The 16,635-nt window shown below is 43.6% G+C and overlaps 1 protein-coding gene across 1 annotated transcript in view; it reads right to left on the bottom strand.

Moving 5' to 3' along the window:
* Positions 1-16,635, bottom strand: part of stk10 (serine/threonine kinase 10) — a 45,930-nt gene that overhangs the window by 27,272 nt on the left and 2,023 nt on the right. The window contains exon 2 of the mRNA XM_084373799.1: positions 6,172-6,336. Coding sequence (XP_084229925.1) covers positions 6,172-6,336 — 165 coding nt within the window. The remainder of the gene's footprint in view (positions 1-6,171; positions 6,337-16,635) is intronic.

The following is a 16,635-nucleotide window of genomic DNA, read 5'->3' as shown; positions in this document are numbered from 1 at the left end:
GAGAAAGAGAGTAAGAGAGGGACAGGAGAGAGAAAAAAAAAGGGATTCTGGAAACACATTCCCTAAATGGTGTCTTGTTGGCCAACAGCAACTCCCAGCAATCACCTTTCATTCCCTCTCCTTACATAGTCAGTTTCTGTCTGACACACACACACACACACACACACGAGAAAAAACTCGATATGTTTCATTCAAAGTGGAGCCAAAGAAAATAAAGACACCTCAGGATTTCATAATAATCCTGCGATTCAAAATGGTCAGAGATCACCCCGAGGAGGTGTGCAGCATACCTGCCGCGTGATGTCACCGTCAGATGATCAGCGAGTCCTGCCTGCTATGACAACACTGTCAAAGCATCGACCTGGTACTGGACAGGGAGTGGAGTTTCAGTCCGGACAAAGCCACGCAAGTACAAAAGGTGCAGACGAACGCAAGAAACTATGCACACCTCCGCTCACGTGCAGTCACATGAAGACGCGCATCATTTTGTAGGAGATGAGGAATGTCAACCTTGGCATGCATCTCCAGGTGAAACAATGTTCTTTTGTGACGTTAAGACTGGTAAATCTCTGAAGATTTGATCTTGTCAAGTGCTCTCAATGTTTCAATTGGTCTCTTTAAGAAGACTGTTTCAAATCTGATCTGTCTTTTTAAATGACAGTCAACAGAAAGACAGTCTGGCCTGAGTGTTACACGCTATACTGCTTCCAACTTTCATATCTCCTGCGCTCCGCTGTTGACTTAAATATTATTAAAGCACCTGAAAACTTGGTTCAAAACAATTACATGTGCCTCTGCCTTTGAATATTTCTGCCTAAATGAGCAAAAAAATATAAGTTATATTGGTCAGTTGCAGATAATAAAAGAAGTTTAACACTCTGATTCTGATGCGCATGTTGTTTAATCTGGATCGTTCGAGAAACCTGACATCACCTTTTTCCCCAACATGGGAAAGAAGGAAACAAAAACAAATAGAGAAACATCTCATGAATAACCAGTTTGATTCCAACATTGTGCTCACGTTAGACTTGACGCAGTTAGCCGAGTATGTCGGCTCATACAGGGTTGCAATTAAAAGCACAGTTTCAGGCGTAAAACGTGCTCAGTACAGTTTGTATCTTGGTCTTAAGTCTAAGGGATATGTATCGAGATTATTTGTCTATGTTTTTAAAAAATACTCTTACTGTACTTATGACATATAGATTGGATTCTTCAAAAAAATCAACATCAATCAATATCAGTATCAGCCTCAGAGATCCATCATCACTCAGCCTGTAGCTCATCCAGCATCTCATTACTTATTGTAAGAAGAAAATAGATTTTGGGAGCTTTAAAATGAACATTTCCTGGTCTTTATTTGTATCTTAGAAAGAAAGTCAATTTCCCAACTACACATTTCAGCAAAAAAAAAAACCACTATGTAATCCTGCTCCAAAAAATCATGAATTATATTATTTTATGTTTAAAAACCTCCTCCTTGGATTAAAAGAAACAACCCCCCCCTTTAATCGTAACACACTGCACTGCCCAACCTAAACAGCTTTACGTTACACTGCTGTGTCAGAGGCAACTGGTTTGTGTCTGCGTCAGTCTCTCTGCAGCCAGACTTCTGGATGACAAGTTGTGCTACGGCGAAGAATGTGCCCCGACTGGTCAGGCTGCATGCTCAGCATGCCCACTATGGGCTCAACACACACGCAATCTTTCTCCATCACACACACACACATACACACACACAGGAATACAAAAAAAATCAACCAAACAGACCACCATCACATGCCACCTGTTTGGTGGCTTAGTGAAGCCAGTATTTCAGTATTTAACAGGAAGTGATAGAAATATCTACAGTATCTACCAATTAGAGTTGAATGTGTTCTCATTTCTCATTTAACTACAACACGAAGCCAAGCTGCACATCTTACAATAAATAACGTCTCCAGGTTGGAATACTTCCTCCATTCTTTGGAGACGAGCTGCACCACATTAGACACAGTCTACAAAATCCAAAAAAGCTTTAAAGTGAATGGAGCCGGCCTCGCTGACACTGCAGTGTTCCTGTACTTACAGTGATTTCCCACCTCATTTTGTCAGAAGTCTAAAGGCTTTTTGCCAACAAGAGACCTGCTTAGAAACTGCAACACGGAATAAAGAAAGAAATACGACCATATAAAACCTGAATCACACGGCCGCACTGTTATACTTTGTCACTATGACCGTGACTAACGCTTCGCCGATGTGTTTATATGAGGTGGTGCCAACAAAGACACAACATACTGACTGCTATTGATTTGCTTTCCACCGTTAACAAAACACTCCACACAACCACAGCCAGCGCAGACATGTAACCTAACTTACGTATATGACAACCACATATACCACATATCAGATAGATATTAAAAACACCTACACAGCATTACTTCACAGCAAGGGCCGGATCATCTCTTCCTTCTTTGTCAAACTAAAGGCTGCTGAGATGAATTATACACAGCCTAGGTACAAAATACACAAACACACTTAGGAGGAGCAATAGAAAGCATCCTGACTGGAAACATCACACACTGGCATGGTTCATGCACGGCCCAGGACAGGAAGGCTCTACAGCGAGTGATTAAAACCACCCAGAACATCACTGGTACCAAACTACAGAGCATCAGTGAAGTGAGATGTCTATGCAGAGCCCGAAGGAGACTTATAGACTGTGGCTGAGGTGGATGTAGTCTTTTACTTTGCTGCCGCCTGGCAAAAGATACAGAAGTATCTGCTGCCGTACCACCAGGGTACAGACAGCCTTTCCTCTGGCTGTGAGAGTCCTTAATTCAGCCTCAGCTCTCCACCATTAAAACCCTAACCCTAACCCTAACCCTCGACCTGGTGGCTGGCATCAAGAATAACTAGCAATCAAAATAATCCTCTCTCTGGTGGTCTCATTTGCTTATATAGAGGCTTTAGTATCAACCTGAAACTGTTTCATTACCAGTTAAAAGTTGTTAAATGGGTTAAAACACGAGATGATATCTTAAATCTAGAGACTGGCCTCATTCTAGTGTAGTCCGATAGTAGTGATTTCTAACTTCGATACCATTCCTTGACAAATATCGATATTTTAAAAAAGGTGAAAAATTGCAGCAAAGATACTAAACGGGAAACATAACAACGCTATAAAATGACAACAAGATACAACATTAAATATCTTTATAGTATAAAATATCTAATATTTTATACTTGTTTCTTACAAATTTGGTTAAATTTGAAATGTCACTAAAAGCACCTTTATAATGTCTAACAGGCTTTAAAGGGTCGACTGGAGCCAACCGTTTCAACTGGCATGCTCAACTGCACTATAAATGATGTGTGTAAGTTCTCCTCTCTGTTTATTGTCCCTCTTTCTCATCTGTTTTACTGTTCTCCTCCCTCTTCTCCTCCCTCTTCTCTTTCTTTCTCGCTCTGTTCATTCCTCTCGGTGTGCTGATGTCAGCAGTCTCGTCCACATGTTAAAGGCCCTCTTTTTCTCACGCTGTGGGCCCGGCTGCCCCGCTGTAGCCTCAAGACCAGATTGTTCCTGGAAGCGAACAAACAGCCCTTCTCTCACTGTCTCTCTCTCTCTCACTGTCTCTCTCTCTCTCTCTCTCTCTCTCACTGTCTCTCTCTCTCTCTCTCCATTTCTCTCTTCCTCTATCCCTCTCTCACCCAGTAGAAAGCAGAACGGGTGGGTCGCTACTGGAATGCACCATCTCACCCCTGCCCGGTCCGCCCAACCGACCGGAGGTTACTGAGGCCCGACCGCCAACCACTGGGCTAATTGTTGAGATCCTGAGGCTTGTACGCAGTCAAAGCGACAAGGTGGAGAGCTTGTTCACTGTTGTATATAATTATCCTACAGCCAGACGGATGCTTGTATGTCCATTTTGGCTGTGAGTCTCTATATTAAACCCAGAAAAAGGGTCTAAATAACAGATCGTGAAGAGAAAGAGATTAGATGTGTGTGAGAAAAGAGTAAAGAACACAGCTTGGAGTTGAGGCAGCAAAGCAAAAGCTGACACCCTGAAGCCACACACACACACACACACACACACACACACACACACACACACACACACACACACACACACACACACACACACACACACACACACACACACACACACACACACACACACACACACACACACACAGAGGAAGCATGTGGTTTGATTGCTGCAGGAAGGGATGTTTGTACTTGTGACTTATCAGCACAAACTAACACAGTCTCTCACAGTCGAGCTTTGACTGACGGGGAACGTTCACCTTCCACGCTCAGGAACTCCAACTAATGCCAACTATGACCAGCTCTGCTTGTCTGCTCTGGGGCTGTGGCATAACTGTGTGTGTGTGTGTGTGTGTGTGTGTGTGTGTGTGTGTGTGTGTGTGTGTGTGTATGTGTGTAGAGGACCAAATCATATGTATCTAGATGTAAGGTTGCCATGTTGAGCTGGATTTAAAGGTGGAATTCACAACATCTTCACGAAATAAACACATATTTTACTATGACTTATTGTTGTTTCTGCCATAGCCATTCAACATATTCCCATCAAAAAATGATCACTCCATATAGTTATTTTTATTGGTAGTGGCGGAGCCCGCCATTCGCCCTGCAGGATTCAGATTCATTGGCCAAACAATGGGTATTTATAGGAAAACAACACATGCATGTAGTCCAGTGAAACTGTATCTAATAGATAACAGCCTCAGTATTCAATGATAACAGCCTCACTGTTATTGTTTGCTCTCTCAACATCATGTCAGAGCTGCGTTACGTTATTAGAAATGCAAACTGGACGTCATACAGTCGCTAGTCCACTCTAAAAAAAAGCGCTCAACTGATGAAATAAGTGGTGGCTTCTAATGTGAAGCAGTCGCAGGGAATTATCGGGGATTGTTCGTCAAAAATGCGGTCAATAAAACACAAAAACTGGTCATTTTTGGTTTTTTTGTCATCAGCGGATTTTTTTTACTTTTGCAAGGGAGTGATGGGACAATGTGGGGCAGCCGAGGAAAGCTGTTCCAGGCTGGACAGCACGGCAGCCACCTTTACCGGGCACTGCTGGTCTGGGGAAGACTGCTGTGCAATCAGATTGCAGTGGCCTTTATAATCAACGATGCAAATTTGTTGAGCTGCACGGAGATACACCAGTTGCATCCCTCACAAAGAAGCTACTCAACGAGTGTTTACTGTGGTATTAAAGTGTGCTTGCTGTTACCATGTCAACCACAGGTGTTGCCAAATCAACTTAAAAACATTTCTGTATAAAAAAAATACAAAAAAAACCCCCCAAAACAGGCAAGTTATATTTAAACTTTAAATCTTACGTTTGTATTAACTTCATAAGTTGGGGGATAAAAAAAAACAACTAACGTGACTATCTTTAGTCTTAACGCTGCCTTGTAATTCCTCAGATATTCAAGGTTGTGCCCCAGCATGAGGTCACTATTATTTTTCTTGGCCCGATCCAGGGGAAGATTACAGAGGGAGTTGAAAAGTTTACACTTGACCCGGTGAGCGGGCGTGGGGAGGAAAAATAACTGGAGAGCAGAAAACGCTGAGCTGAAATTGATCCTTGTTCTCGCAGTAACGTCGGCTTGAGGATTTCTGCTGCATTATGTCACCCGGTGTGTGTGGGGGGGGTCCTGTGTCGTCCCACATTTTGGCAATCCACTTCTCTTATCTTTATTTTTCAACAGAGCTTTCTTACGTTGGAGAAACATACTCTGGATGCGATACTGTTGCAATGAAATCATCTCATCCCGTGAGCCTGCCAACATACATGGTTAAAAAAAGGGTCTGTTTTCTCGCTTCCCAGCTGATAGTTCAGATTTGTGTGTCGAGAGGTTGCAAAGAAAACGCGGTGGATGGACAGTGAAAACAAGACATTTTGTGAGGAAGGTAAGCGAAGACAGCAGATAAGATCCCTCCGGTACATTACGCACCAGCCTCATACAACAACAACCCTGACCACAGTGTTCCCATGCTGCAGGACACCGTACTGTCTGTTCACTTAAATAAACCTTGTGTGCTTCATGTCTTCTTTCTTTGTTTGTTCTGTTCGAGTCTTAAAATGTGCAAACACATGAAACAGAAAGAGAGAAGGGTTGACACATCTGTGGTTTCCTTAACCAGATATCTGTGCTACCTACCCACAGCTTGTTGTCAAAGTAAAATGCATCAAGCAGTTTGACGATGTAGCGGTGATCGCATTTGGCCAGGATGTCGATCTCCACCATGTAGTCCTCCAGCTCGTCTTCGCATTTTGTCTCGATCTGCTTGGCTGCGGCCAGAGCTCCCGTTTCCTTGTTCCTGGCCTGAAAGATGCAGAGAGGAAGAGACAGAACAGCGTTAAATTCAACTTGCATGAGTAATGCAGTTTACTTCCTTCTGTTGAGGCTGAAACTGATGCTAAGCAAAAGTAAATAAAGCACAGTTGTTTTTTCCCCTTAATCCTATGAAGTCAAGAGTTTCACTTCTCCGGAGAGGTTGTTTTCTGTCACTCATACTTCCACAGTAACCATTAATAGCGGGGGAGAGACAGGGTGTGGCTGTGTGATATAAGGAGGGCATGAAGAAAATGTGTCACACTGTTATTAAACATTTCTGTCGACATTTTTTGTTACAGGTCATGCTAAAAGGTGGAAAATATCGAAACCAAACCGACAATATCAGTGTGTAAGGGCCCTGGTACGCCATTGTCGAGCGTCTAAGCTCATATTTTTCATGTTGCGTCCCAAGGCGTTGGCACCAGTCAGCCCTTGTTGGTGGCTTTTCGGCCAACTGACCTCGGTGAATCGGCGGCAGAGCTTGTCGGTGAGAGAAATCAATCTAAAATAAGCACGAGAAGAGAAACGGAAATAACACCCTGAGCCTGTTGCTCAGTATCCATGATTTCAACACCCTAAAGGGCTGACAACTCCGGTGCCATTGTGCAACATTTTAATCCGATATATTCTCAGTTAAAAGTGGCTATATTAGTGAAAGTAGGGAGAAAATGACAAGCCAACGCTGCTTTATCATAACAACAATTTGTAATAACTAGGGTACCACCACCTGTAGGTATGAAGAGTTATTTCCTCTCAAGCTAGTTGGCCGTTGGCTGTAGCCTTTGCGGTGTGTGGCCAAGACGGAGGCAACAGTTGACCTCCGTTGCCGCCAGTTCTTTTATGTCAGTTTGGTGTGCCTGGGCTCCAAGAAAGAAAGTAAATAAAACTATTAAAAAATACAGACAATACAAAGATTTTATCTAAGATCACTTTACTGTGCTTCAGCCTGCCAACCGGACTCTTCTGACCCAGCTGTAGCCAAAGGAGAATTCGAAACGTCAAAGAAACACGGGCCAGCAATTCAAATGTTGACTAACTACCATTTAGGAACAAAACAGGAAAGAGGACTCCGCACCCTGCCCGAGCGACTGGAGCAAAGGAGGAACCACAAAACCCATCAAGTGTCAGTAGACTAAGACACACACAGACGGAATTCCTAGAATTTCTGAGTAATAAAAGAAGCGAACACAAACACGGGTAGATTGTTCTGTGCCCCTCTGGAAAGCATCAAAACAATCCAAACCGTAGGGTGACTCAAGCACAAGGCGGCACACACATGATGTTCATCCTTGGAGACTGAATGTTGTGAATGCTGGTGACTGATGGGGTTTTGTGGGTAAACGCGACACTAATGTGCGCCTGCAGACAGAACCACCAGTGATTGCGAGAGCACGACCGGACACAAGCCGGACATAAAATAGAGTCAAAAACAAGAGTTAAATGGCCGTGATCCAGAACCTCTAACACCGTCAGACGTCTTTGAAATGACTGAGGACGATTACACACGAAAAACATCTGCACCGCAAATTTTTCATTCACGATTACACAGTTGCACATCTCAGGAGGCAGTACCATTATGCACACATGTATCCGTGTCCACCCAGGGACATGCAGGAACACGGCAGACTAAACAGTCTGGTGGGGTCTGATGCCTGCACGCTTTACAGGGGCTGTGGGAAAACATCTGAATAAACAGAACGGGCTTACAGCAAAAACACAGTCCTTAACTCATCTCGATCCGCCATGTCTTTGTGTGTGTGTGCGCGACTTTGTGTTTGTCAAACACGGCTCCGGAGAAGCCGAGCTGCCCCCACCAGAGTAACCCACAGTGTGAGTCAACAGGACGTCTCCTCCCGCCATCAAACCATCAATCAGCTAACGAGCCTCGACAGTAAACACAGAGACACCAGACACTTTCACTTCTCTGCTAATATCTCAGCTAGATGCTATTCATACTCCCCTCTTGCACCCACACCGTCAGCCTCAACAAACCCACCGTCTGGGGTTTGATTTCTAGTGAAGTGACTACAGACCTACATCCACCATCTCTGTCGGAGCGAAAGCTCTATGCATTTGTTTGTGAAACTTTAGGAGACATTTAAGACAATTCTGCAGTAGGGCTAGTAGCCTGTAGCAGGGATGTGGAGCGGGTCACATTGTCTGTCAAGCTCCCTTCTTTCCAACGCCGCACTTTCATTTTCGAACTTGTAGTCTTTAGTAATTCACATTTGGCGAAAGAAGCGGTCTTCGTAGGCAATAACAGCAATTTCTTTTTGTCCAACAAGCTTTCCACATAACTGATGTCCTCATCATTTCCTCGTTTTTTGTCTCACACCACGTCTCACATATGTAGGCCAATATGGCTGACTTGCAGCTGAACAAGTAGGAGCATTGTAATGATGTATCTGGGGGTTACATCACCATATTTTCCAGTGAAACTCTGGTCTCACAGAAGACAACATAGATATGGTGGTCTGCCACCACTTCAAAAACCGATTCTTCGCGTCTACAGTGCAGGTTTTGTGGATGCCTACAAGAAATGTTTCCCTTTTTGTTTGTTGTGTTAAAATTAACAGCATCAACCGCTCAAAAATAAACGCATAACAAGGCGGTGCAAGTGTGAAGCTCATAAATGTGTTCGGCTAACCCCCTGACCCAGCTTCACAAGGGCATTCACTCACACACACACACACACACACACGCTCACACACCTTTACATCTCAGTGGAAACGAGGCTGAGGAATGCGCCTCTGGCCTTCAGATGGTTGGGGGAGTGGACAAAGAAGGTAGACTGAGAGAAGAGAGCCTCGTGCTTTGATGTGTGGCGCTGGGAATGCGTTACGTCAACGAGGGTCCTTGAGTGTGGTATGCAAACACATGTTTGTTTACGTGTGCACCTTACCGACTGTACACACCGGACATGAGAGGAAATTACACTGAAACGCCTCGCTGTGACCCTCACGGGACCCCCTGACTTCCTCCGAGTTAGACTGACATCGATGCCCAAGTGTGTGTAGATGCTTGAAACGAGGAAATGATCGCAGGAGGAGGCATCGTCCTCCTGAGCCCTCTTCAAACTCGACAACCTTCAAAAACACCTGCAGCAGCCGCTCCCATCGAACACAAATTCCTCTCTAATTGACATCTTTACTTGACATTGTTACAATCTGAGTCAAAGTAAAAAGGTGGAATGAGGGTTTTCCAAAGATGCACATAAACATCTCTCGAACCTACGCTTACAGAAGTGCGACAGGTTAACTGTAGGTCGCAACATGCAAAGTCACACCTAAAAAATGTCAGTAACACCTTGGGTAGACCATCGAGTCGAGCGAGTTGATTGTATGTGCAAATAAGTAGAAAAGGAAATCCTCTGAGGGACCCCAAGGCAAATCTGCCTGCAAGCAACCCAGAGAAGCATAATTCAAACTTTAGAGGGATGACAGAAGTTGTTACCAGCCGGCCCAGGAGGCACCTACGTCTTTCTCAATGTTCTCAGAAAAACGCTCTCAGAGACGCCACACGCCATACAGAAGACGCTGCAAATGATTACATAATAACAGTTCACGGCCACAGGGCTGAGGAAGTAGTTGTAGCTGGTGTAGCCACCCTGAGAGAAAACAACCCTTCACTGCTTCCAACCCACTGACTCCTCACCCGCTCGAACGCTCCTCCAGAGCAGAACAACAGTCTCGGGGCTGGTTTACACAGAGATCAGAAGGACCTGTTTCTGCTCCATCACGCAGCTCGTCTCACTGTTCATCTGTGATTTGGCTTTCATTATGTAGGTTAAGTGCAAAGGGATTACCAACCTGACAGCATAACAGATACTCTGCTCCTCTATGGTCCGAACAAATTGTCTAATATGTAGGGGTGGCGGAAGAAAATTGATTCTGAGATTATGTCTCGATGGAGGAAAGTCATTAACTGAAAATTTAAAACCCGATTCTTGAAAGGTGCATAAAGATTCCCACCTACCGAGCCTGAATGACTCCATATATATATCATTGCTGTGTTACACACCACAGGGCACTGAGTTAAAGACCTCCAGACGATTCAGGGCTCTGGGGTGAGACTAACTGGTTGCACATGCACCCAAAAATCTGTCAAATGCGACTTAACATTTTCATTGGTCGCGCATGGGGCCTGACATTTAGAGGCTTGCCTTTAAACAATTGATGTTATCACAGTTTCTTGTCACACAGAACATACATCTGTATAAATAAACACAATGGAAACACGAATGTCTGTTTTCCTGATAGTCACCTTACATCTTGTTTTTCCCTGTCTGTAACCCTCTTACTGCAGCATATGTACAGTAAACCTCTCCACCCTCCTGCCTCGTCACTCATTATCCGCCAAGCGGTTCGTCTTTTGTCTCCCTCACCAAATTTGTCTGTCATCCCCGCCGGTAACATCTCCCCCCCATCTGTCACATATATTCACCCATCTGTTTTCACTAACAGTCTGTCCGAAGGCCACAATCCATGACCGAGAAGCACGCCGGCTGCTGATGGAGAAAAGAAGGCGAAGCTGTGAAAGCAGATGTTACTGACCCATGTGTTGGTACACAAACACGCTGCATGTACTGGTAGACTAAGTAAACACACACATGAAAGCACATGCTCGCAGCCTTGTGTGTGTTTGTGTGTGTCCCTTCTTATTCAGGCACGCACAGCCTTTTAACAAAAATATTACTTTGAGCATATATTTTTTAACACTGACGACTTAATTAAGGAGTATTTTAGAATGTAGGCTGAAGACAACGAGGGATAATTAATCATCATGTCAATGGTCCAGATGTCCTCCTGTAGCAGACTACACAGAGGACTTTCCCCCAGGGTCAGTCACCTCCAGGTTGAATGAAAATACCACATGCTGACGTCTTTTTTTTCGGCTTGTATTCTGTGTCAGAGTCTCTACAAACACACACACAGGTCCCTCCAGGGGAATGTGTGTATGTTGGACCTTTGCCCCATCATAAACCTGTAAAGCGCCCCTCCTCTGAAGGCTCTCCCCATGTGTCTGCGAACAGGAATGTGGTTCTCAACTCCTCAATAATGACGGCAGTGAACAAAAGCTCACCTCTGACGGCGGACGCCCGTGGAAGTGGTGTTTTTTTATCAATCAGATGAACAAGGTGCACGAGCGAAGGATGACAAACACTCAACTGTGGGCTAGTGATTTGTTTGAGAGCCAAAGTTTATTTTTGTGTCAGAGAAGTGACTTTTATTACCCAAGAGCATAATGTCCACTAAGCATGGCGGGGTCATGACTTCCTCACATTTAAATATCCAATTTTCATCCCCCTCACTTTCACAATTTCAGTTTGATTCATTCAATAAACACAAACAGATTACCGGTTCCTCTTGCTGTCCAAACGCACATACACATCATAGGCTACTGGCTGATTTTTCCAGAGAACTGGCAAATCGAGCTAATATTAAATGTTTTTGACTATAGCGGAGCAACTGATAAGGCTGCCAAGCCAGTGATTGCAGTTCAAGACTGCGCTTCAACATTTGTAAGCGTGACATCCCTGGACATTTAAGGATACCTCGGGACAATTTCATCGTCGGCTAGATAAATAAAGTAAGACATATAACTTGTATTGTTTTAAAAGTAAAAGAACAGTACTTCTTAATCAAAAATCATGTTTTTCTGCAGCTACAGCGAGGCCCATTTACTTCTAACTGTTCATGCCTCAAAGCCATGCCACGCCAAATACAAATTAGAGTGTCAAATGTACCATGAAAAGGTACTTTTTCAGTGGCTTACGTCCAAAAAAGGTTTCCTACTATATGTTAACCTCCATAGCAGTGGTTGCAAAGCATGCATTCATTCATGAGGGGCGGTTAGTTAAACATGGATGCGATAATATTTTTATGGCAACATGTGGTTTTCTCCTGGGTGACTGACTGAACCATTTTTAGAGAGAAAAAAGGGACTAGAATACCAAACTGGAGCTGATTGTGAGATGTAGTTTTAAACTTGTTTTTACTGTGCAGTCATTATTAATTCTATTCATGGACAGGCCTGATGTGTGGTCTGTTTTTGAGGGCCGGGGTTGTAATTGACAGTGCAGGAAAGGATATTGGTTTACTTAAGACCTGCTTTTGCGAGGCTACAAAGCTTTCTTATCGCTAACCCCAACTTTAAAAGGGACACTATGAGTTTTGGAGAAGAAATTCAAACAATTACAATTATAAGGATGAAATAAGAAATGTGTATTTTTTCCATAACTGAATAAACAAGCTGTTCTCAGAGGAAAATAAGGTCCCCAGAACACTGTTTGAAGGTACAAAGGTGGCAGGGTCCAAAAAGTATAAATAAAGTAAAACTGTATGAAATTGTGTTGTCCTTTAAAGTCAGTTTGTTTTTTTAAGTTTGTTTAGTCATGAAATATAATAATCTACAATGCTATCAACTGCTAAAAGAGTTGTTCTTGCTCTGAAAGAGTTTACCATAATGTCTTCTGCAGTAGCAACTCCTCTCGTACACAACCTGCTGACTGCGTGAAAGCATGAATGTATGCACTCGACTGGGCGTGAAGCACATGACAGAGCTCACAAAGTTCAAACTGAACAACCAAAAGATGGTGTCTCAAGTCTTTTTTAGGTTCTGAAAGTTTTTAGTCAAAAAACAAAATGTCCCACGTCCAAAACCTTGACCCCCAATGTCTTCAACAGGAAGGTCAGTGAAATCATGATGTGCCGTGGAGAGCCTTTAAAAAACCTAACCTACACTTACGCTGCTCTCGTCAATCATTCATAGTCATGGAAGGCCTTGAGCAATATTTCATGAATCTCATGACAGATGAGCCATACGTCCTGCCTGCAGCAAGTAACAACAGATTGGAGGGCTTATGAATAGAGCGTGCTGATAAAACCAAGCTCAGACAGGTAGTGCAAGATTCCAGATATTTAGAGGAACTCTATCTAGAACTGATCTCAAATAACTTCCAGTCAACAGCGCACTGACAAACGTTTCCTGAGAATGGTCTGAGTCTTCGACCACCAGCTTATTAGACGTGCATAACTACCTGCAGTATACAGACACGGGGACAAGGATTAGGCAATTCGGTCAGTGCCATTACAGCGTCATCACGAAAATGAAGAGGACTCCCAGCATGCTGAGCCCACACCCACCCAGCAGGGCTCCTATCAGTCAACTGAAGGCCCAGCTGGTCTCTGAGATTAGGACCAGTATTTCAGGGAGCACTGTCGCTCGTCTCAGTAACAGGACTTCAACATACGCCTTGTGGCACTTCCATATTCTAAATTAAGACGGTACTGTTTCACATTGCACTTGTGGCTTTCTTTTGAAAAGAGGATGTTGCAACCTGTGCCACCTCCTCCTCCCCCCCTCACTGACGACACCCAGAGTGTTTGTCTTTCACTTAACTGAAGGGGATAATCATGTTCAAGTGATTTCTCCATAAGCCTTTCACTCGCGCTCCACCATCTGTCATTACAAGTCAGACCAGCAACACTCGTCCTACTTAGTGCGATGAAGGAATCCAGTTGTCCTACAACATCTGGCAAATATCAGCAAAGGCATGAAATGACATATTTTTTTGAATCTAACTTAAATCTATAAAAAGGCAAAACTGGTTCATGTGGATCTGATCGTTTCCAAGATGGCTCCAGGGATGATTCTGATGGTACCCAACGGTCATTGGGTCAACAACCATTGCTGCAAATTGTCTTGGCTATCTAACCTGCTGTTCTTTCCTTTCGAAAACAAAAGTAGAGCTGGAACGATTAATCGATTAGTTGTCAGCTATTAAGTTAATCTGCAACTATTTTGATAATCAAAATTCCCTGATTCATACGAAGCCCTCTAAGGGTCATGGTGAGATTTTCTTAGGACTACTTTTGAGTTACCTTGCAATATGTTTTGTGTTCCCTCGCAATACTTTTGGCTCTCTGGGCTTGTTAGAGCAGAACAGGATGGGTGGAGGAGCAGCGGCAGGGCAGCCCGGCGGCAGTGGACAGCTGGCCTTTCTGCCCTACCGAACAAGCCCTGAATATCTTTGGGTTGTGGACAAAACAAGACATTTGAGGACATCATCTTGGGCTTTGGGCATTTTTCACAACTCTCCGACATTCTGTAGATGAAACTACTAACAAAACATGCCACTTGCAGTTTGCACTCTTTGACTCCAGCGACACCGAAACCAAAAGTAATTCTGAACATTCAGTCTGAATCAACAGTTCTGCAGTATGTAGGAAACTACACACGAACAACTCCTCTACCACTGTTTAAGTCCAGGTTGAGCACAATGCCTTTTACATTACAGACCAACGGGGATAAGATGAACTGTGGTTTTCATCCCATGATGAGAATTTGACGATGCGTAACCTCACAGCTTGCGCGTGTCCATGGAAACATTTCACCTGCGGCAGCAGGGCAATGTGCTCAGTGGCACGTGGCCCATTAATTAGTGAGGGGAACCATACAAGTCCTCTGTTTCATGCTTCAGCTGCAGCCACACACCTTCACACACATGCACACACTCTTCCTAGCAAGTGCAAGCATGCATAGGCAGACATCTACAAGACAAAGAAGACATCCTATGACACACCTGGAAGACAGGAAGTGAGACAGTCTACTGTCATACCTTTAAGCCTGAGAGAAACTGAAGGTGGTTTTGGTTAAAGAAGACCTGACAGAGACAAAAAGGTCAGTGGTGATTTTAGAGAATCACCACAGCACTGTGGTTGTGAGATCGGGAGTCTGCAGAACATGTTGCAACATTTGAGCAATGTGTCAAAAGAATTACAACATGCACTATAATGACAAACGTTAAGTTCAATCAAATCAAATCAAAGATCTAAAAGTAGCACTACAAAACACTGATTATGCAGTCTGTCTTCTACATGTTCACTGGAAGCTAATCAGCAGGTTCTAGTAAAGTTAAATAGTTGTTTTTCAGTTCATGACAAGATGTGTTTATTAAACTGGATCCAAGGGAAAGGCCACATTTCCTACATTTAGATCCAGGTCAAAAGTCTTTCTGTTTAGCTACTGTACGCCACTGCCACACTAATGTTGGACAGTGATACCTGTGACACAGAAAACCTGAGAATGTCAACAGCTTGTTTGTGCACACGTGGGTTTACTTCTGCCTGGCTTACCTGTATTTAAAAATGAATATTCCTTACTTGCTTAATATATTTGTTTTGTTTTTAATATATTCATTTCTTATTCAAAGAGAATATTTTAATCAACAACTAGACATGTTCAATTATTTTCATTTTTCATCTTTCAAGTCTTCGTAACCATGTGATGAAACAATGTCCCAGAGTTTACCTAAAGAGCAATCTCACCTTTAATGTGAATAACTTGTGTAAGGTCACAACTGTGCTAAATTTCACCAACAAAACTGAGCACAATAAAACTGATAAACTGATCTTTGACTCCTCATCTGCAGTGGGCTGTATCAACAACAAAAAAGTAAAGTTGCACTGACAGAATGAAACTGAAAATAAAGTGGAACGTACTGAATATCAGAGGGATTATGTTGCATTTTATTCTTTCACTGTGTTCCTGCTCGATTTGTCCCTAACACTCCTCTCAAAGGAACAAACTGAGTTGTTATTTTCCCCAATGGTGACATTAACCTTTGGAGAGTCAGTTTGTACTCACTGTACAATTAGAGGCCTGTGGCCCAATCTGAAAGACAGATGTTGGAAACAACAGGAGCTAAGAAGGGGACAAGAGTTCTTCTATACATGAAGAACCAATCAGTATTCCTCATCTGCTGCCTGTCACACATCCAACACCCAGCTTTCTAGTTGACTTCTAACCCCAACAGTCTGATAAGCAGCCGATTTCACTTGCGACAGCGATATGGAGCCTCCTCCCCCTCGCGCCTGCTCGATCAAACACTTTAACGACGGAAAAACATGTGCGATCCACCACTCGAGACCTTTCACTCCCACAGACGGGTTGATTATTCTGAGGTTCAGGAGCTGTGAGAGGAAGTTGTCCCCTGGTGGAGTCCCACGACTTCCTCTCTTGGCCGTCATCTGCTCCCACTCTGCCCTCCCTCCCTCTGTCTGTCCCTCGCCTCCATCTGACAGATGCAGGTGTGGAGCTGTCCTCCTCCAAAACCACTCGAGGAGAGGAAACAGAAGCCAAAGATGCTTGACATTTGTAGAGGAAAGACGTTCTAATGCCTAAGAAGGCTTGACAATTATTCAAGTGTTTGACACACAGATGAGCCAAAGATCATCTGAGCCTTTCAGTTTGAAAAATCTAAGACTTCCTGTATCAGTCAGCTTC

This window comes from Pagrus pagrus (assembly GCF_965226575.1).
Source record: "Pagrus pagrus genome assembly, chromosome: 14".
NCBI lineage: Eukaryota > Metazoa > Chordata > Actinopteri > Spariformes > Sparidae > Pagrus > Pagrus pagrus.
Note: the sequence above shows the minus strand (reverse complement) of the source record. Positions and strands in the feature narration are given on the sequence as shown.